General features: G+C 45.8%; 1 protein-coding gene across 2 annotated transcripts in view; it reads left to right on the top strand.

Moving 5' to 3' along the window:
• Positions 1-22,021, top strand: part of RRP12 (ribosomal RNA processing 12 homolog) — a 147,915-nt gene that overhangs the window by 2,447 nt on the left and 123,447 nt on the right. For both annotated transcript variants that reach the window (XM_029610169.1, XM_029610170.1), the window contains exons 2-4: positions 3,608-3,846; positions 7,310-7,393; positions 7,787-7,863. In XM_029610169.1, the coding sequence (XP_029466029.1) occupies positions 3,608-3,846; positions 7,310-7,393; positions 7,787-7,863 (400 nt within the window). The remainder of the gene's footprint in view (positions 1-3,607; positions 3,847-7,309; positions 7,394-7,786; positions 7,864-22,021) is intronic.

Here is a 22,021-nt window from a genome sequence, read left to right on the forward strand (position 1 = left end):
TTGTTTCGCCGACTTCAGATCATTAGACACTATCACCCCAAGGTCTCCCTGCTCCGTGCACATCAGCCTTCCCTCCCCATCGAATACAGTTCATTTGGATTTCCACTCCCCATATGCATGACTTTGCACTTCTTGGCATTGAATCTCAGCTGCCATATCTTCGACCACTCTTCCAGCTTCCTTAAATCCCGTCTCATTCTCTCCACTCCTTCCGGCGTGTCCACTCTGTTGCAGATCTTAGTGTCGTCCGCAAAAAGACAAACCTTACCTTCTATCCCGTCCGCAATGTCGCTCACAAAGATATTGAACAGGACTGGTCCCAACACCGATCCTTGCGGTACACCACTTAAAACTGCTCTCTCTTCAGAGAGAGTTCCATTTACCATCACACATTGTCTTCTGTCCGTCAACCAGTTTGCAATTCAGGCCACCACATTGGCACTCACTCCTAAGCTTCTCATTTTATTCACCAGTATCCTGTGCGGAACCGTATCAAAAGCTTTGCTGAAATCCAAGTAGATGACATCGAGCGCTCTTCCTTGATCCAATTCCTTGGTTACCCAGTCAAAAAAGTCAATCAGATTTGTCTGACAGGATCTTCCCCTGGTGAATTCTGCCAGTCTCATTCAGTTCAGGGCAGCTGGTCGATCAATCATTTGGGAACCAAAGCGGTTCGACTGGCTTTGCAACACTTTCTCCCGTGTCTACGCAATCAGGCGGTCCGTGTTCTGTCCAACAATGCGACGACGGTGGCCTACATCAACCGTCAAGGAGGCACTAGAAGTCAAGCCATAGCCGACAAGGTGGAACAGTTCATGGCTTGGGCGGAAGAAAATCTTGCGCTGCTAGTGGCATCTCACATTGCCGGGAAGGACAACATACAAGCGGACTTCCTAAGTCGGAAGCATATAGATCCAGGAGAGTGGGAGCTTTCGGACCAAGCAATGGATCTGATTTCCCACAGGTGGGGAACTCCCCACATGAACTTGATGGCAACGCGTGACAATGCCAAGGATCCTTGCTTCTTCAGGCGCAGAGGGGGGTCGATGCGCTGGTACTTTCCTGGCCGACTTCAGTTCTCCTGTACATGATCCCTCCTTGGCAAAGTTCTTCGCAGGATAGAAGCTCACCCGGGGAGCGTGATTCTAGTGGCTCCAGAATGGCCCTGACGTCTGTGGTTCGCAGATCTAGTCAATCTGGCAGTGGATGGGCCACTACGACTCTGAAATCTTCCATATCTTCTTCGTCAATGTCCTATATTTTTCGACCAGGCAGATCACTTTTGTCTAGTGCCCTAGCTTTTGAAAGGAGGAGATTGAGAAAGAAAGGATATTCGGAGGAGGTTATCACTATGCTGCTGCAAGCCAGAAAAATGTCTTCCTCTTTCATATGTCAGGGTGTGGAGAGTCTTTGAGATGTGGTGTCGTGAGCGAGAGATTCTTCACAAACACGCTTCTATTGCTCAGATGTTAAGTTTTTTGCGAAATGGCTTAGCCAAGGGCTTGTCTTTTAATTCCCTCCGGGTACACGTAGCAGCCCTAGGCACTCTGGTTGGCAGCTCGGTAGCGTCTTATCCGGATGTGGTGCATTTCCTCAGAGGAGTAAGGCACTTGAAGCATCCTGTCCATCCTGTATGTCCATCGTGGAGTCTTAATTTGGTACTTCGCATCTTGTGCGATCGGCCATTTGAACCCATTTAAAAAGGTGATGTTAAAGGACCTCATGTTGAAAACAGTGGTTTTTGGTGGCTATCTGCTCAGCTTACAGAGTTTCTGAATTACAGGCTCTTTCTTGCAGAGAACCCTTTTTGAGAATATCTGATTCGGGAGTTTCTCTTTGAACAGTCCTGTCCTTTTTGCCAAAGGTGGTCTCATCTTTTCATTTAAGTCAGTCAGTTGAACTTCCGGCCTTTCCTAATTTATCGGATGACGTCCCACACGCAAGAGAGCTTTGTCATTTAGATGTCTGATGAGCTCTGTTACACTATTTGGAAGTCACAAATTCTTTCAGACTGTTAGATCATTTATTTGTCCTTTTTGGAGCGGTCCCAGGAGAGGTCGGAAAGCTTCTAAGCCAATGATTGCATGCTGGTTGAAAGAGGCCATTTTTGTCCGTGTACACTTGTAAAGATTGACCCGTTCCTGTGGGCCTGAAAGCCCATTCTATTCGCTCTCAAGCGGCTTCTTGGGCTGAATGTCAATTGGTGTCGCCACAAGAGATTTGTAGAGCTGCTACTTGGAAGACACTCCACACATTTGCAACACTTTCTCCCGTGTCTACGCAATCAGGCGGTCCGTGTTCTGTTAGACAATGCGACGTTCAGGCTCCAGAAAGCTGCAATTTTGGCAGTGGTGGTCTGCGCACGGGACTCGCAAGGTCCCACCCAGTTTAGGGAAGCTTTGGTACATCCCACAGTCTGGACTGATCTGGGTACGGACAGGGAAAAGAAAATCGGTTCTTACCTGTTAATTTTCATTCCTGAAGTACCACGGATCAGTCCAGACACCCGCCCTAGGATTAGGAGTGGGTAGGATTGGGTGTGGGTATTTCAAGAGTCCGCGCGCGCATATTCAGGTTTTTATTGCAGCACACTAAGAACAATACAGGTTGCTTTTCATGTTATACGTTTATTATTGCAGTTCTGTCATTGCTTGATTCGTTTCTGTTACGGTTAACCATTATTCTGCTTGGATAATCTATATACTGAAGGGATGCAGGAGGCACACCAGGTTAAGTGAGGGTGCCCTTCAATTTTTTCTCTGTCTCCATCTGCTGGAAGGGAGGCATAACCCAAGTCTGGACTGTTCCATGGTACTACAGGAATAAAAATTAACAGGTAAGAACCCATTTTCTTATAAACCGGTTGGAGTCGGTCCAGAGGGAGGCTACTAAAATGGTCAGTGGCCTTCCTTCTAAAGCATATGGGGATAGACTTAAAGATCTAAACATGTACACCTTGGAGGAAAGGCGAGATAGGCGATATATGATAGAGACATTCAAATATCTCAAAAGGTTTCCATGCACAGGTGGTGAGCCTCTTTCAAAGGAAAAGAGGCTCTAGAATGGGATGTTGGTGAAAGAGGGTAGACTTGGGAGTGATCTAAGGAAATATTTCTTTATAGACAGGTTGGTGGATGCATGGAACAGCCTCCCTGTGGAGATGGTGGAGACAAGGACAGTATCGGATCCCAAGAAATCATGGGATAAACTCAAAGGATCTCTGAGGGAGTGATGGGAATTGTAAAGCTAAATTAGTTGGGTGGAAGGACAGACTAAATAGGCCATATGGTCTTTTTCTGCCATCACTTTTCTCTGTTTCTACTACAATACTTTTCATGAAGCATCCTGTTTGTGTTTTTACTAGATAGTATGTGTTCAGTGGAGCTTACAGTGTCTTTTATATGTATCGTACAGCAGCATACTAAAATGATTCACAGACGTAGTCATCACACGTGAAAGGCAGTGTTGCATGGCTATGGCCATTTGGGTAGGGTATGAAAACTGCTCTTTTTAGGAATCTGTCTTGCTGTTAAAAAGACATTTTAAAGGTGATTCTAATGAGCTGTATGGGCTTCGGTGGTTGTTTTGATGTAAATCTGCCTTTCAGGAAAGAGCGATTTGACAGTAGATGCTCTGAAGCTTCACAATGACCTGCAGTCGGGGTCTTTATCCTTGGAGAGCAAGGCAGAAGGATCTCAGCTCAACATGGAGGAGGAAGAGGAAAATGGATTGGCATTAACTGAAAAATCTGGTGGCACCTTCTTGAGTGGCCTGTCTGACTGCACCAATGTCACCTTTAGCAAAGTACAGAGGTTCTGGGAGTCCAACTCTGCTGCGCACAAAGAGGTAACATAAGCATTTGTGATGACTTTGAAAGAATTCTCTTTCCATGTAGATAAATCAGTACTACACATTGTCTTCTTGTAGTCATTTATGCTAAGTATGGAACAGGGAAATGCTGCTCTGTCCTTTTGCTCCATGCATGATGCACGTGATACATCATTAATTTGCTTCTTTATTTTCAAAGGTTTGTTGAACTGGGGAACCTGTGTGAACTAATCTTCAATGTGAATTAAGATTTGCTTTCATTTGGCTCTTGAGCAGGTGCTGAATTGAAGAGGGTTTGGAGCTGCTGCCCTCATACTACTGCGTTGCGTTGGATGTTTTATTTAAGGAATATGATGAGTATCTGCATTGCCCAGTTGCTTTGGCTGCTTGAGATGTGCTGATATTTCACTACAGCAAGTCGCTTGCAGTGCATTATGGCCATTGTAAAGAGATTTTTCAAAGTCTAGCAGTGTTCAGCTCTGACCAATATTTTGTATGCATTATTATGCTAAGCTGCTGCAGAAAGCATACCTTTCAGTAGCCAGGCACAGGAAAGAGATTTTGTTTTTCCTGTGAGTGACCGTAGTTAGCAGTATGTTTTCAGTTTCTGATTATTAAGGGATTTGGAATATGGAGTTCCCTTTTCTGATTTGCAGCTTCTCGCTTTCAATTGTTTCTCAAGCTTCAAGTTAGTACCGCTAGGAGCCACAGGATCACACTAAGGCTAAACAGCGGTACATAAGGATGTGATTCTTGGCTTTCAGTGTAATAAACTGCATCTGGCACCTGCCGCCTGGAGTTGGGCACCACATTGTGAGGTGCTGGCGAATCCCTCCTCTAGCGGCCTGAAACTGTATTCTTGTTACTATTTATTTATTTGTTTAAAAGTATTTATATCCCGCCCCTCCCAAGTTCAGGGCGGGTTACAATTTAACGTACATAAATCATTTAAATAATATAATTAAAATAATAAACATATCTTTAAAAGGAAATAAAAATACATGCAGGCTTCAAACAATAAATAATTGAAAGCTAAACTAAGATATAACTAATTAGCTTGTGAAGTTTGGCATAGATTGGGAAAGGCCTGAATAAAGAGAGAGTGTTTGATGGCTTTCTTGAACAGATTTTTATCTGAGATTAAACGGATTTCTGGTGGGATTGAGTTCCAGAATATGGGTCCAGCAATTGAGAATGCATGTTCTCTGGTGGATACTAGTAGTTTTTGGTGATGGGACTTGAAGTAGGAGTTTGTTTTTTGAGTGGAGATTCCTACATGGGGTGTATAAGTGAAGAGAAGCAGAAAGCCAGGAAGTGCTACTGTAGATAATCGTGTGAAGAATCATCTGGGTTTTAAATTGTGTACGCCACTTAACAGGCAGCCAGTGAAGTTTGTGAAGGACCGGGGAAATGTGTTCTTGGAATTTGGTATAAGTATATGTATAAGTCGTGTTGCTGAGTTTTGTAGGAACTGTAATGGGCAAGTAGTGATTTGTGGTAGGCCTAATAGCAAAGAGTTGCAATAATCAATGCCGGAGAGAATTAGTGATTGTACAATTGTGCGGAAATGAACCGGATCAAATAATGGATTTACATGTCTCAGTAGCTTTATTTTCAAGACAGAATTTCTAAAGAAAGTTTTGTTGTGTGAGTTAAGGTTCAGTTTTGTGTCTCGGATAATTCCTAAGGGAGGAGGAATAGCCTAGTGATTAGAGCAGTGGACTATGAACCAGGAGACCAAGGTTCAAGTCCCGCTGTCACTCCTTGTGACCTTGGGCAAGTCACTTTACCCTACATTGCCTCAGGTACAAAAACTTAGATTGTAAGCCCTCTGGGGATAGAGAAATACCTACAGTACCTGAATGTAAACCGGTGTGATATCTCAATTGAGATGAATGTCGGTATATAAAAAAAAATAATAAATAATAATAATAAGTTATGTATCTGACTATATGTATTGTACAGTTGTCATGTTGAATGAAAGAGGGGATGCTTTCGAAGCGAGGATTTCCTAGAACAAGTATTTATGTTTTATTGAGATTTAGACTTTATTGTATGTTAGCCAGCTTTTGATTGTTCTGAGGCATAAGGAGAGGAATTTTGATGTATCTTGCCAGGTTTGGTGGGGAAGAAGAATTGTTATCATCTGCATAGATTCTGTACGTTAGACCAAGTGTGGCTAACTGTTAAGAAATTGGAGTGCGATAGATATTGAATAATGCGGCTGAAAGGGCAGAACCTGGGGAATTCCAGTTTTTAGTGCAAATGAAGTGGAATGATTACAATTGATGAAAATTTGTTGAAATCGGTTGGATAGATAAGATTTGAACCAGTTAAAGACTGTTCCGGAGATGCCTATATGGGATAGTCGGGTTCATAGGATTTGATGATTAATGGTGTCAAATGCTGCTGAGAGATCTAGAAAAATGGCAAAGAATGGTATCTGAGCTGGAAACTAGTAGTATTTCAGTACTCTAGTGCGGCCTGAAACCAAATTGGTATTGATTAGGTAGGGATTGCTGATCGAGGAAGGATGTTAACTGTTTTAAGACTACAGATTCTAGAATTTTGGCAAGAAATGGAAGTGAGGAAATGGGTCGGAAGTCAACAAAATATGGGTTAGCATTGTGATTCTTTGGAATGGGAGTTAGAGCAGCAGTTTTTAGGTTATCTGGTAGGTGGCCATTGATGAGACAGGAATTGACTGTTAGCTATTGGAAGTGCAATATTTTCCTTAGTTGTTTTGAAAAGACTTGAAAGGGCAAGGTGAGAGGGGATGAGTGGAAGGTTTCAGTTTGGAAATATTTATAATTTCGGTGCTGGCAACAGTTTCAAACAATTCCCAGGATTGTGTTATTACCGGAGGTGTAGGTGTTGGGTTTATGGTGGGAAATGTGGCAATGATGGTTTGGATTTTTTATTCAAAGAATTTGCCAAATAAATTGCAGAGTTCGGTTTTGGAGCTAGCATTAGGATATTGGGTTGAGTTGTTATTGGGGTTGGTAATGGATTTCACTAAATTAGAGTTTTTGGATTGTTGTTTGATGCTTAGATACTTGATGTGTAATAATTCTTTTTAGAGTCATTAACTGCTGTACGATATGTCAAGTTCTAGTGTTTTCCTCCCAGTATACTTTTGTCTCACATGGTCTGCGGCCATAGATAATATTGCCTGCCAGTGCTCCTGCTTCAGGGATTAAAGGTTTATAGTGACCGGAAAAATTGGTAGCAAGGAAAAGCTTCTGACCCCTCCTGTGCTAGGAATCATTTTCATGGACTTTTATTCCACATTTGTTGCTGCCCTGGCAGGGGGCAGTCTTGCGGTTCCTGAGCAGAACCTTTCATGTCCGGTCCCTGTGTTCCTTGGTGGGAAAGCTGTTTGATGTGATTTTTGGAGCCTCGGCAATGCAGAGTGCTGTTTAACCTGAGGCTTTCCCGAGTGGCACAGATATATATTCAGTCACACTCTCTCTCTTTGCAGATCTGTGCGGTGCTGGCTGCGGTTACAGAGGTGATCCGCTCCCAAGGAGGGGCGGAGACGGAGACTGAGTACTTTGCGGCACTGGTGAGCGAGCTGTTTGTTTTGTTGGACAGATTGATTCCATGCCCTAATCTTTAATTCCTCAAATTGGTTCAGCTGCAGGTGGCCGGAAGGCCAGTAGCCATGCAGCAGAATGGTGCAATTCAGTAAGCGCAGCTGCCTGTTGCTGGTATCTGGGATTGCCTCATAATGTCGAGCCCTGGGATGTCCAGAAAATGACTGGATACCTTTATTGTCCCCTTTGTACATACAGGGCCCCCATTGCTTTAGCATTTCTCTTACTGCATTTACTCTGCACGTAGGAAGCTTGCTGGTGAAATCTGCAGTCACTGGCACCTTAGAAAGAAGAAGAACTGATTTCTGGTATGACCAGAGTCCGGGTTGTAGTTAGCCGCTCATCTCCTGTGTCTTTCTCAGATGACCACGCTCGAGGCAGTGGAGTCCCCTGAGTCACTGGCCGCTGTCGCTTATCTCCTCAACCTGGTCCTGAAACGGTGAGTTTGGCTGCTGCATGGTTTTCCATCCTTAGTTTCTGTAGCCATTAAGCTGGCCTGCCTCCCCCCCCCCCCCCCCCACTCCTTTAGGTGAATTTTGTGTTTTGAAGCGCTATGATGTGTGTCAGTGCCAACCGTGCTCTCTTGTCACAGCTTTGCTGGTGATCTAAAGAGTGCAGCGCAGGCCGCTGACGTTAATTATAAAAATATAAATGTTAATAAAGTGAACTCCAGTTGTGATTAAGAGGCTGACTGGACTGCGGACGCAGCATGGTGAAAGGTAGATGCACTCAACTACCTTTTGTTGAGCATTTCTCCCATTTAGAGATGGTACGTTGTCGTGATAACTGATGAAGACGTGATCCTCTGTTGTGCTTTGGGAGAAGCTCGGTGTGAGATGGGACTTAGCTCTTGTTTTAATCCTCTCTCTGCTGGTCGATGCATCAGTTCTGCTCTCTCTGGTTTTGGCGATGAACTTGAATTCCTCACTGCCAGTGCTGCATGTGCCTTTGCTGTAATATTACGTTCACTCTGATACTTAGAGTACCTCTGCTCCCTGTCTGCCGCCCCCCTTTGTCTACCGGGGATGGTGTTGGAAAGCTGGGATAATCTCAGACTTTCCTAGCATGTAGCCAGATGAACTCTGGTCCAAAGGGTTAATGCTCCCCTGTTAGCAGATGGAGACGGAGTCAGGTTTCAAAGTTGATGTCACCCTAGATACAGCCCCTGCAGTGACCTCAGTCCTTCAGTATTTCTCCGTCTCCAGCAGATGGTGGATGTACCTCTCCCTAAGGGGATTGCTGTACTTTTTGGAAGGAGAAATTCTACATTTAAATTGGAGAAAAATTTGAGCCCCGCTCTCCTGCAGTGATACCTAAAGGTTCCTTCCGTAGTTGAGAATTCCTGAGGCGATTTCCAAGATCCCTCAGAGGTGTGCCTTGGTTCAATAGCCGGTTCTCAGCGTGGACATTACTGCTTAAGCAGCCTAAAGGCAGCGGGCACAGGAAGCCGAGTGCGGCGGTGACTGCCAAAGCCTCTCCCCCCTGCAGCCGGCGACCATCTCTGTACTCAGCTGGTAAGCTCTGAGCTCAGGTAAGTTTAAAAAAAAATAAAAAATTTTTTGCCTCCTGATTCAGAGAGATTTGGAGGGGTTTCAGTAAGACTTCCTCCGGTCTCCTAGCTTGGTGCACCGTACCGACCTTGTTCCCGATCTTATTGGGATAAGGGAAAGTGGGCTTCTGAGCTGGTTGAGCAGACCCCCGGTGGGCTAGGCCCTGCTTTAGGCTTGGTCGGCACACAATGTGGTAGGCTGCGGCGGCGCCATCTTATGCTCCTCTTTATGCGTGCCGTATTGCTCTCCATAGAATGTCGGTACGCGCAGTGCGTCAGTCTGCACACGCACTGTCGCATAACATTGCGCGCTTACATAAGTGCAGAACCTACTAAATGCAGAATACAGTTAAAGCCGGGCGCACTGGCTATGTGTGCGCCTTGCCGCGACCTGCCTAGGCGCGTGAAATCTGTGCTTATAAAATTTTAAGCACGAACTGACAGAACACACAGTTTCCGGTGCCAATGGCTCGGGCAGCCAAGAAACATAAATGCCTTTCTCTCTGCACTGCTTGTCTTATTAGGGCTTCACAGTCTGACCTGGATTCCAACTTATGTCAGCACTGTGAGGAAGCTCAGGGAGAGTTGGCCTCCCCGGACTTTGCTAAGCCTGGCTCCTCCCATTCAGAGGATGGGTTAGCCACTGCCTTAATTGGAAGTACCCTGGATCTGAGTACTCCTGGGACTGGGTCATCCATGGGAGAGGGAAATTCAGCAGCACCTATCCCAGTACCTCCTGGGCTAGGCATGGACCCGGCTGCCTTCTCATGGGTGGAATTTTTCTAGGACCTTCAAGCCTTCCTACAGGCACAGTCTGCTACCTCACTTGCCTCTGTCTGAACGGAACCTCAGCCAGTAAGCCCTCCTCCCAGTCCTATTGGCCACATCTCACACTACGAAGGTTCCCTGATTCTTCAGTCGCAGAAGAAATCTGTGGTCCCTGGAGATCGCTCTTATTCAGACCTGGCCAGAAGAAGAGCTGGTATACACCTTTCCTCCGTAGCTCCTGCTGGGCAAGGTTATTCACAGAATCGAGCTCCACAGGGGATTAGTCCTACTAGTAGCTCCATATTGGCCCAGGTGTCCGTGGTATGCGGACATGCGGAGAATCTTGGTGGCGACCCCCATGTGCCTCCCACTGCACTGGGACCTGCTATAGCAGGGACCGGTCCTTCACAAGAATCCGACTCTATTCAGTTTTACGGTCTGGCCCTTGAGAGGGCTCGCCTGATGGAGCGAGGATATTCTGTGGCAGTAATTGCCACCTTACTCTGCACGTGGAAGTTCTCTACATCCCTAGCGTATGTGTGGGTCTGGAGAGTATTTGAGACTTAGTACGAGGAGCACGGTGTCCCCCTTTGGATGGTCAAAATCCCACTAATTCTAGAATTTTTGCAGGATGGCTTGAATAAAGATTTGGCCCTTAACTCCTTGAAGGTCCAAGTAGAGGCTCTCTTTGTTTCAGGGGCGAGGTGAACAGAACCTGCCTGTTGGCTCATACGGACATAGCCTGTTTTCTGAAAGAGATGAAGCACCTCTGGCAACCCCTATAGTGGCCGGTTTCCTTGTGGAATCTTAATCTAGTATTAGAATTTTTTGGCAGGGCTTTCCTTTCAGCCGCTGCAGGGTCTTTCCTTGTGTTTTTTAACCTTGAAAATGGTATTCCTGGTGGCTATACGCTCGGCACATCACATCTGTGTACTACAGGCATTTCTTGTTGGGAACAGTTTCTCCAGATGACTCCAGGTGCCTTATGACAGCTTCGTACCGCTCCATCCTTCTTGCCCAAGGTAGTCTTGTAGTTTCATTTGAATCGGTCCATTTTGTTGCCATCCCTAGATAAGCACAAGGATGCGGAATACTGCCTCCTCAGTCATTTGAATGTCAGTAGACTTTGGTGTGGTATCTGGAGGTTTCAGAACCGGTCTGAAATACCGTTTGTCCTTCATGGTGGAAGGACGTGGGGCACCCCAGTTTCACGGGCTACCATAGCTTACTGGATTAAGGAGGTGGTCACAGGAGCCTATATGGAGGCAGAAAAACCATTACCTTCTCTTTCACATCAAATTGTAATCCAAACGGGAATGTCCATTTATATCTGATATTTTCTTGTCGCATAAAAGTGGTGACTTCTCTCATTTCATACCTCCGGCGCAGCAAAGTGGAAGCCAAGTCCTGAAAAATGGTGATAGAGTTGCCTTCCCACATCCAGTTGTTCTGCTTCTTGGCTGCATCCATAACTGCAGTTTTCTGAGTGTAGCTATGAAAGCACAGCACCAAGTCTCTAGGTTTAGCATCATTCCTGGGGCCCAGTGCTCTGTGAGCTTTTTCCAGTTTGATGTCTTGCTGACCTGTGATTTCAGTGTGGGGTATATTCCCCTCAGTCAGAAGAAAACTACAGATTTTCTCAGCCACCTCAGCTGCATTAACATACGCCGGCAATTCAGGAACACCCCGTATCCTTAAATTACATCGCCTAGAGCGATTTTCAAGATCTTTGATTTTATCTTGAATTGTAGAAAGCTCAGCACTCAGGCTTCCCTGCTGCACATTTAGCGTATTAATGGCAGCTGCATGGCCCTCTGTGCGGACATCCACCTCATCCACTCTCTGTCCCAACACTGCCAGATCCTCACGAAGGTCTGAAATAGAGGCCAGCAGATCTTTCTTATGATTTTTTAAATCTGAGCGAAATTCTACAAACCAGCCCCGGATTTCATCACGCAGCTGGGTAATACTCGTCGGGGCCTCGAGTTCTGCGTCTGCCGCGCTTGCAGAGACTGCGTCAAAATTTACCGCGGCACCTTCCGATGCGGCCTGGTCCGGCCTGTCCGCGGGAACCTCTGACATTTCAGGCGGCAGTTTAGAGAAGGAAAATTGTTTTAGATCGGTGGTTTTCCGCTTTCCTGCCATCATAAACACCACCCGTTCGATGTATACTGAATCCCCCGGTATTTTCTGCAAGGCAAGAAGCCAAGTTAAAGGCGTTTTGAAGATCTGGGAGGGAGAGCTCAATTTTAAGCAGCCATCACCGTCGCCGGCAGAACAGTGCCCCCTACCTTCTCAGGTTAAAGCTCATTCCACTAGGGCTCAGGCGATCTCATGGGCGGAAGCTAGACTGCTGTCTCCTGTCGACATCTGCCAAGCGGCAACATGGTCCTCCTTGCACACCTTCTTCAGGTTCTGTCACCTGGACATTCAGGCCCGTGAGGACACAGCCTTTGCAAGGGCGGTGTTAATCGGACCGCGGGCAGCCTCCCGCTCTGATCAAGAGTAGCGTTTCTACATCCCATTGGCCCTGAGTTCATCTGGCTGCACGCTAGGCAATGGAGAAATCACTTACCTGATGATTCCATTTTCCTTGGTGTAGACAGATGGACCCAGCATCGCGCCTACGGCTTCCCAAGAACTGTGCCGAGTATTCGCCCGTGGAGTGAATATCCATTCCAAGAGATCGGGATATCTATAATCTTACTGTGGTTTAGTGTTTGTTTTTGGTTGAGTACAGTTATGGTTATCCATTTTTAATCAAGTTTTTTCAGTAGTATGTCCACAGTAGCTTTTGAAGAGAATACCAAAGGACTGAGGTCACTGCAGGGGTGTATCTAGGGTGACGACAGCTTTGAAATCTGACTCTGTCTCCATCTGCTGGCAGGCGCGCTTATAACCCATTGGTCCTGAGTCCATCTGTCTACACTAAGGAAATGAAATTATCAGGTAAGTAATTTCACCATTCCACAGGTGAGCCCTGTACAGGTAAATATCCAAAAAATAGCAGAAACCTTCCACCTCCCCCTCCTTTGGGGTAAATTGGGCAGGTTTGTGTGTTTTTTATGCTTCACAGTGGTAGATTTTGCTTCTCTTTTTGGGGTTGAGGCTTATTCAGGAAGCCCAGTCCTTAGCACCATTGTGCACTGCTGTTACTGCCATGGATACAAATTATAAAATGTACATTTTAGCTCAGAATATTGGCCAGATTCACTTCCTACTTGTAAGTAACTTAATTTTTTTACTTTCAGAAAATTTATTTTTAATTTATTTTTTTTTGTCCAGTTTTTGCTCCTTTTGGGCTCCCAGCTCTTTGTGGCACTGCTCTTGGTGGGCCTTCGATGCCATTAGCCTTCATACACAGCTCCCCAGGTTTTACAGTATAGAACGTTCCAAACATTGCACTAGGGGGGGCCAGGCACCAAGGCTCTTCCTGGGACCCCGAGTCCAGGCATTAATGAGGGCTGAGACTCTTCCCGCCCTTCCTCTGCAGCATTCCCAGCCCTGGCCACCTCCAGGAGCAGAGTCCTGTGGGTATCGATCCAGGTCCCGCCACGTGGGAGTGCACAGCATTGTCACAGGGCCACTCCAGGTGCTGCTGCCTTAAGCAGTGATGCCATCTCACATTTTTACGTTATACAGTTTGTTGTTAAAAACAAGATAATCATTATGGTTTCTCCTTTTTTTTTTTTTTTTTTTTTTCCTTCCAGAGTTTTACTACTTTCCTGGAAAAGCAATGTGTTTCTTGCTTGTTTGATAGTGCTTCCTATGTAGGCACTTTCCCTCCCATTGATCTAGCGTACATAATACAATCCCTAGCAGCAACTCAGTATGTTTGTTTTAGTGCGTGATCTGCCATGAACAGTGGATGTGTGCAGAATATAAATCTCCTAAAAAGTCAAATAATTAAATAAATGAGATGTTTAGACAATAGTGATCAAATATATTAGGACAAAAGGCAAAAAAAGGCACTCCAGGAATTAAACGGAATATTTTGAGCAGTATATTTTATAGAGCCTCTTCCAGCAAAACCAGATCTTTATGTGCCCTACTCAGCCACTTCCCTGGTGGAAAGTCTGGATGGCGGGCTTGGGTGGAGGAGAGAAGGAGCGAAAAGCAAAGTGAGGCTTAAAATGAACTAAGCCTGACAGCTGCAGAGGGGCTCTTCGGTTTTGTTAGTGTCTTCTGTCTCCTTTACCCCTGCTGTTAGCTGCCTCTGTCTTCCTGTGATGCACGTCAGACCTCCTCCTCCTCCTCTTGCTGCTCTGCTTTTGCTTTCTGCTCCCCCACTCGTCCCCCGGTACGCTTTTCCAGGGTTTAGAGGGGTAGAAGGACAGGTGGAAGCAAGGCTGTCCTTTTCTTTTGCTCTGGTGCTGACAGCGTATGCCGCTCTCTCTAGGCCACTTCCATTCCCAGGCTGCTTATAGTACGGTAAGTTTAATTGTAACATAGGCCCGGATTTAGGAATAGGCAATATAGGCAAATGCCTCTGGCGCCAAATTTTCATAGGTGCCGGAGTGTAGCTCCTGCTGCCAAGACTTCATCTGGGCTTGCGGCTACCATGGCACCACTTATTGTATAGAGCGGCACCAATCCTGTAGCATCCCACTGCAACAATACTTCAGCACGGGGTCCTGCGAGTCCTCGCACACTAATGGGCCCTGTGGCACCCCGCCCCCTCCCACGGATTTCCATTTAACAGGAAGCCCGTGCATAAAGAAGGAGCAGGGCATGGCAGTTCCTGTCAGCACGTGAGGGCTAACAGGGTGAGGCAGGGCGAGGCAGCACGAGGTAGGGTGGGGGTTTAGGGAGAGCAGCATCCTCCCATTGTACAGGGAACCCCCGGAACCCCCGTTATTGCCTATGGGCACTCCTGTTTTAAATATGGCTCTGCTCTAATATAAAAATTCTTCCAGAGGAGGGGGAATTTTGGACTTTCAAGTTTAATTGTAGAGTCAGATGGGCCTAATGAGCCCCGATCCTAAAGTTTTCTGGAGTCTGCTGATTGTGCATTATTTGGTACCACTCTGGAAACTGATGATGAAGTTAGATCAAGCAAAACATGAACGAGGACATCTGGTGACGTCATGCAGCTGTGAAGTCGGGTGTCCGAAGAGCTCCATTCGGGCTACCCCTTATACACCTCAAATTTGTCGTTTTATGGGGGGGAAAAGCTTCTACCACCGGTTATAAGCGACAAGTGACAACAAGTGGAGTGACTGAGAGGTGTGGGAAGGAATGACAGCTAGACCACAACAACAAACAGGGGATAAGGTAAAGGCTGGAGATTTGCATATGACGTCGGAGTTTGAAAAGTTGATGCAGGAACGTAAAGCTGATTTAATTAAATCTCAAAAAATGGGTCGACACTTTTGGAAGACAAACTAATTAAATTACAATCATCAATAGATGAAATAAAAGAATATTTTGAATCACAGAACCGTAAAGTCAAGGCACTTGAGTCCCGTATGGCGACGCAGGAACCAAATACGGATCACGTGGAGATGGCATTTTCTTTTTTTTAGGGCCTGTAATTCTATTTTGAAAGATTGGCTTGAAGATATCAAGAGAACAGAGGGTGGCAAAATAACCTACGCATTTTTGGCGTCCCGGAATCAGTGAGAGATCCTGATTTACTGCTGCTAGTACAGGTGTGGCTACCAGAAACCTTGGGCCTATCTCTGACGACGGAGCCGGTGGTAGTGGAAAGAGTCCATCGGCTGGGTGCAACTAACCAAAATGCTGTTAAACAGAGACCAGTGATAGCTAGGATATTGAATTATGCCGACAAACAAAAACTTCTCATGGTTTATTAAAAAAAACCAAAAAAAAAAACCAACCCAAAAAACAGCACAACCACTAAAATATGAAGATTCCTGAATCCTCCTGTTCAATGATTACTCAGCAAAGGTCTCGGAGGACTGTCGTGCATTCTCAGGAATGTGCACCAAATTATACAAAAAAGGAATCAGATTCACTCTTCAATATCCCGCCAAACCAAAAATCACATATGCTGGGAAAACGGCCACATGTTTATCTAAGGATTCAGCACAAATGTCATTGCAGCACTTCATTTAGAGAACGACGACCAGCAGGACTCTTGAACCTATTACGCCGTTAAGAACTGAGAAACTGGAACGCTGCGAAATGATCATCACATCAGAGACCTCCCTTCTTGATATTCATTGAGTGTATCAGACAAGTGTTCTAGTAGAAAGAAGGAAGATAATATTGATCAAGAAAATTAAGGTCTTATTAAATTGACAAGTTATAGCATTCTGCTCATCTGCTGGTCAAGTCATATAACTCTCCCTATTAAACAGCATCAGATCTCCCTACTGTTTCCTTTAGAAGGCCAGCTGATATCTTAGGGAGTGCTTTCTTAGGTTGTGACCTTTGTGAAACAACTTGAAGTCAGAAGGTTATCTTTCCTACACCATGGAATGCTATGATCTCTGATCAAGATGGCAAGTCTCCTTTGCCTGATTGTGGTCTACTCTTCTGCTTCAAATCGTACTTTGATGGGCAAGCCCGAAGGACATGTCTTCACCCAGAGGAAGGAAGAGCAGAAGCAAATTGGGGAAGATGTGCCCATTAGGAGAGAGGTTTTTGATACGGATGTGTTGTGTGATAATTATATGTATGGTTCGTGCTATGAGGATGTCTGAAGGGGATGAATGTTGTGAAACAAAGAATAAAAAGTACTTGGAGGGGTAAGTGTGGTGTTTTGCTGGCTGTGATGTCTTTCTCTAGAAAAAAATATTTTTAAATACAACCAATGAAGTACATGGGACTTGTACCCCGAGGCTGGGCGGGGTTACAAGATATTATTACCACTTATTAAACTGATGAGTTAACCCTGTTCACATCATCGATTATGACTGACCTGAAATTAGTATCCTTAAATGTATGGGGATTACATTCCCCTATTAAGCGTAAAAAGATTTTGAACCATCTAAAGAGGGCAAGAGCACAAATAGGGCTCTTACAAGAGACCCAATTATCTGACAAAGAACACGGAAAATGAAAATAAGATTGGGGGGGCCAATGCTACTATACATCTTATTCCACAAAACGAGGAATAAGGGGAGTTGCCACGCTGATACACAGAGATTGCCCCTTTGTTATGGATAAGCAGATTAAAGATAAAGATGGTAGATTCCTCATCATATGTGGCACTATTGGACAACAAAAAAATCCTATTGTGCAATGTTTATGCCCAACTATTTATAGCTATGCGTTTTTTGTGGGTCTGACCTCTGAAACAGGACAGCATCTACGGCATAAATTAATATTAGGAGGGGACTTCAACTTGCCCATTGATCCGAAGTTAGACAGTAAACCAATAAGAGCTGGAATTCCTAATAGGGATACAGAGGGGATCTAATTTTTGATGAAAGAGCTCCAACTGATAGATGCTTGGCGAATACTAAATCCTACAGTTAGACTTTACATATTATTCAAAGGTTCATAACTTCTATTCAAGAATAGATTTTTTTTTTTGATCTCCACGGATATGTTTCCCAAACTTAGAGATGCTAGCATTGATCTTATTATGGTTTCAGATCATGCACATATAACTATAGACTTAGCCATAAATACACATCCAAAAACTCCATACCAATGGAGGCTTTCCCCTATACTTTACCATGATGCAGAGTTTGCTACATACTTAAACGTTATATTCAAAAAAAGGAAAAGATGAAAAAGCCCGAAAAAAATTCTTTGAGAACTTGCAGCTTCCTCAAATACCAGAAATATGGTGTCAGAGATTATCTAATCCCATCTCTGCCTCGGAAATATCATATGCAATTAGTCGGTTAACTTTGGCAAAAGCACCGGGGCTGGATGGCTTTGGAGCTGTATTTTATAAGCACTTAAACGAAAAAGTGGTAATCCCCATACAAAATTTATATCAGTCGTGTGTTCAAAAAGGCAGTTCCTTGTACGTACCTGGATCAGTCCAGACAGTGGGTTGAGCCTCCTTTCCAGCAGATGGAGACAGAGAAAAACTCAAAAGGTATCCTATATCAGGACAGTGCTCCCCCTGTGTCCCTTCAGTATTTCTCTGGCTCCAGCAGATAGCAGAACCTTTGCTTCCCTTTCTTTGTAGCAGTGTTTAAAAAAAAAAAAAAAAAAAAAAAAGTTTAGTCAGGAGCAGTTTGGTTCTGACTCTTCGCTTTTGCTTGGGCCTAGGGGGGGTCCTGTCCCCTTGATTTATTCAGCCTAAGACCATTTTCTCGGTGGCCTCTTGCCTGGCTCTGCGGTGATACTGGTGGTCCAGTCCCTCCCCCGTTGAGACTCCTGAGAAGTTTCATGCCTCGGGTCTCGTTGTCAGAGAAATAAAATTCCTCTGTCACTTTAAGCTGTCTGAAAGAAAATAAAAAAAGGAAAGGTTTCTACTTTTTATTAATCAGTACCCTGGACAAGGACCGGCAGCTTACAGGGGAAGGAGCAGAGAGCAGTTTTCTCTCCCTCCTGCTCGCAAGCAGGCACAGGAGGACTTTGCCGTTCCCGCGGCAGTTTCAGGGGGCAGCGCAGATACAGCAAGCCGCGGGCGGGGGCTTCTCAAAGAAGTCCCTCCACTACATCTCAATCATGGTCTCATTCCTTTCGGGGATGACGGCCATTCTAGGATGGTAATCCTCAAGGATCCGCCCCAAACTCCTCGCAATGAGATGCGGCTAGGCCATTCCTCTGTTCCCAATTTAGGTGGTCATCTGTCCCTATTTTACGAGGAATGAGTCAAAATTACTGTGGGTCGGTGGGTCCTCGAAGTAATCGCACGAGGCTACGATTTAGAATTTGCTCTGGATCTTCCGGACTCCTATTTAATTTCTCCCTGCAGACTTCGGAAGTGTCCAGCTATGCGCCAGACTCTTCAACAGCTCGGAGCCATAGTCCCTGTCCCCCTGGAGGAACAGGGGTCAAACCAGTATTCCATCTACTTCGTGGTTCCCAAAAAGGATGGCTCTTTTCTACTAATCCTGGACCTCAAGAGTCAACAAGGCGCTCAAGGTCTCCCATTTTCGGATGGAGACCCTGAGGGCGGTCATCACGGCAGTTTGCACAGACAAATTCCTTGCTTCTCTCGATTTGACTGAGGCCTACCTTCATATCCCAATTGCCAGGAACATCAGAAGTATCTCAGTTTCAACATTTTGGGACGGCATTACCAGTTTCGAGCGCTCCCGTTCGGTATTGCCACCGCTCCACGCACATTTACCAATGTCATGGTGGTAGTGGCGGACTTCCTCTGCCGAGAGTCTGGTCCATCCTTACCTGGACGACTGGCTCATTCGGGCAAAATCGGAGAAACTCTGCACGATTGCAGTCAACAAAGTCTTGTCGTTTCTCACCTCCTTTGATGGAACGGTCAATTTCCCCAAGAGCAACATCAAGTCCTGGAATTTTTAGGGGCACGCTTCGACACACGCTTGGGCAAAGTCTTGCTTCCTGAGGCCTGGGTGCTCAAGCTCGTGAATAAAGTACGATATCTGTTATCTCTCTCTGTGCCCACGGCCTGGGACTATCTCCAGGTCCTGGGCTCTATGGCTTCAACTATAGATTTGGTTCCATGGGCCTTTGCACATATACGGCCTTTACAGAAAGCTTTGCTGTCCCGCTGGAAGCCGGTCTCTGAGGAGTTTGACACCTCTACTGCTCTTCGACTTTACCATCACCAGCATGCAGTGGTGGCTTCACTCGCTCAACTGTTGAAGGGGATGTGCTTGGAAACATCTCAGTGGATCATTATTATGACGGATGCCAGCCTCTTCGGCTGGGGAACGGTGTGCCAGAATCAGTCTTTCCAAGGGCAATGGTCCCCAGTCCAATCTCATTGGCACATCGATCGTCTGGAGGCCCGAGCGGTTCGCCTGGTGCTCAAGACGTTCATGCCCTTACTCTGTCGCAAAGCGGTGTGAGTTCTCTCAGACAATGCCATCACAGTAGCTTACATTAATCGCCAGGGTGGCACCAGGAGTCGGCTGGAAGCCAGCAAGGTGTTCTCCTGGGTGGAGCGCCATCTGGCTCAACTGGCAGCCTCCCACATCGCGGGGAAAGAGAATATTCAGGCCGATTTCTTAAGTTGTCAACACCTAGACCCCGGAGAGTGGGAGTTGTCTGAAGAGGCGATGGATCTTGTCATGTGCAAGTGGGGTGCCCCCCACTTAGACATGATGGCCACTCTGAAAAATGCGAAGGCTCCCAGATTCTTCAGCCGCAGATGGGAGCACTGCTCGGAAGGGGTGGATGCCCTAGCTTCGCGACATCCTCCTCTACGTGTTCCCACCCTGGCCTCTGGTGGGAAAAGTATTCAGAAGAATAGAGCTTCACAAGGGGCTAGTCATTCTCGTAGCGTCAGAATGGCCCCAGAGAGAATGGTTCGTGGATCTGGTGAACCTCGCGACAGACTATCCTCTTTGCCTCGGCCACCTCCCAAACCTACTGCGGCAGGGTCCCATATTTTTCGATCAGGCGGATCAATTTTGTCTAGTGGCCTGGCTTTTGAGAGGCGCAGATTGAGGAAGAAGGGTTATAAGGAGGAGGTTATTTCCACTTTGTTGCGTGCGTGTAAGACTTCAACCTCTCTCACTTACTTTCGGGTATGGAGCGTGTTTGTTTGAGACGATGTTTGCTGACTCAGGAGTACCGGCGCGCAAGGCTCCGGTGTCCCAGGTCCTATCTTTCCTACAGAATGGCCTCTCCAAGGGTTTGTCTTTCAATTCCCTGCGGGTTAAAGTTTCGGCTCTCTGTTCCCTCTTAGGGCGGGTTGATTGTTATCTGGGTGGCGGATCACCTAGATGTCGTGCGGTTCCTCAAGGGGCTAAGCATTTGAACCCGCTTGTTTGGGCTACTTGTCCATTGTGGAGCCTTAATCTGGTACTTCAAGTTCTCTGCGGGGCGTCTTTCGAACCCCTCAGGCGGGCCACGCTCAAAGACCTGACTCTTAAGACAGTATTTCTGTTCTCTATCTGCTTGGCCAGGAGAGTGTCCGAGCTCCAAGCCTTGTCTTGTAGGGAACAATTTCTTCGTTTTTCTGATTTAGGTGTTTCCCTCAAGACAGTACTGTCCTTTTTTTCACTTAAATCAGTGGAGCTACCTGCCTTTTCTCCAAACGACATTGTGAGCACACCTGGTGGATACCTAAGGCGCCTTGATGTGAAAAGAGTGCTACTGCAATTCTTAGAAGTCACAAATCAGTTTCAGGCCTCTGATCATCTCTTTGTCTTATAGAGTGGACCCAATAAGAGGAACAAGGCTTCTAAGGCTACCATCGCTTGCTGGCTCAAGGAGGTGATTGCGTCGGTGTATATCTGTTGGGGCCGGCTGGTTCCAGAGGGCTTAAAGGCCCATTCATTGCGTTCACAGGCTACCTCTTGGGCAGAGAGCCAGTTGGTCTTCCCGCAAGAAATATGCAGAGCAGCTACTTGGACATCTCTTCATACCTTTGCTCGTCATTATTGCCTCTATGTACAGGCACCAGTTTTTGGTTCCTTCGGCAGGCAGGTGCTTCGAGCTGGACTATCTCGGTCCCGCCCTACTTAGGGAAACTTTGGTACATCCCAATGTCTGGACTGATCTGGGTACGTACAGGGAAAGGAAAATTGGTTCTTACCTGCTAATTTTCGTTCCTGTAGTACCACGGATCAGTCCAGACGCCCGCCCTTCTTGCATTCTGACTTTTCTTGGAAATGACTGCTTGAAGTTTTTCTTTTACAGATTTTGGGAGTATCTCCTAAGCTTATCAGAGCAATGCATATCTGATCTATAAGGCACCGGAAGTATCTGACCATTATATGTAAGAGCACTTGTTTACATTGTTTCAAATTTCCAGTTCCAATTTGGAGGTTACAGGTTTACTTGCTTGATCTTTCTCTGGTTAAGGTTATAGTTTACAATTTTTTTCTGCTTTGATAACGATTATACTGAAGAGACACAGGGGGAGCACTGTCCGAATATAGGATACCTTTTGAGGTTTTCTCTGTCTCCATCTGCTGGAAAGGAGGCTTAACCCGCTGTCTGGACTGATCCGTGGTACTACAGGATCGAAAATTAGCAGGTAAGAACCAATTTTCTTTGGTCTTCAGATATGAATAAAGCCCTAATAGTCATTTTTCCTAAGCCAGGTAAAGACTTAACACAGGCAGGCTCATATAGGCCCATCTCATTAATTAACATAGATGTTAAAATATTAGCCAATAGACTGAGCGGAATCATCCCTGACCTAATTGCTCCAGATCAGACTGGCTTTGTAAAGATTAGGAACGGAGAAAAT

This window comes from Rhinatrema bivittatum, chromosome 7 (assembly GCF_901001135.1).
Source record: "Rhinatrema bivittatum chromosome 7, aRhiBiv1.1, whole genome shotgun sequence".
Classification (NCBI taxonomy): Eukaryota; Metazoa; Chordata; class Amphibia; order Gymnophiona; family Rhinatrematidae; genus Rhinatrema; species Rhinatrema bivittatum.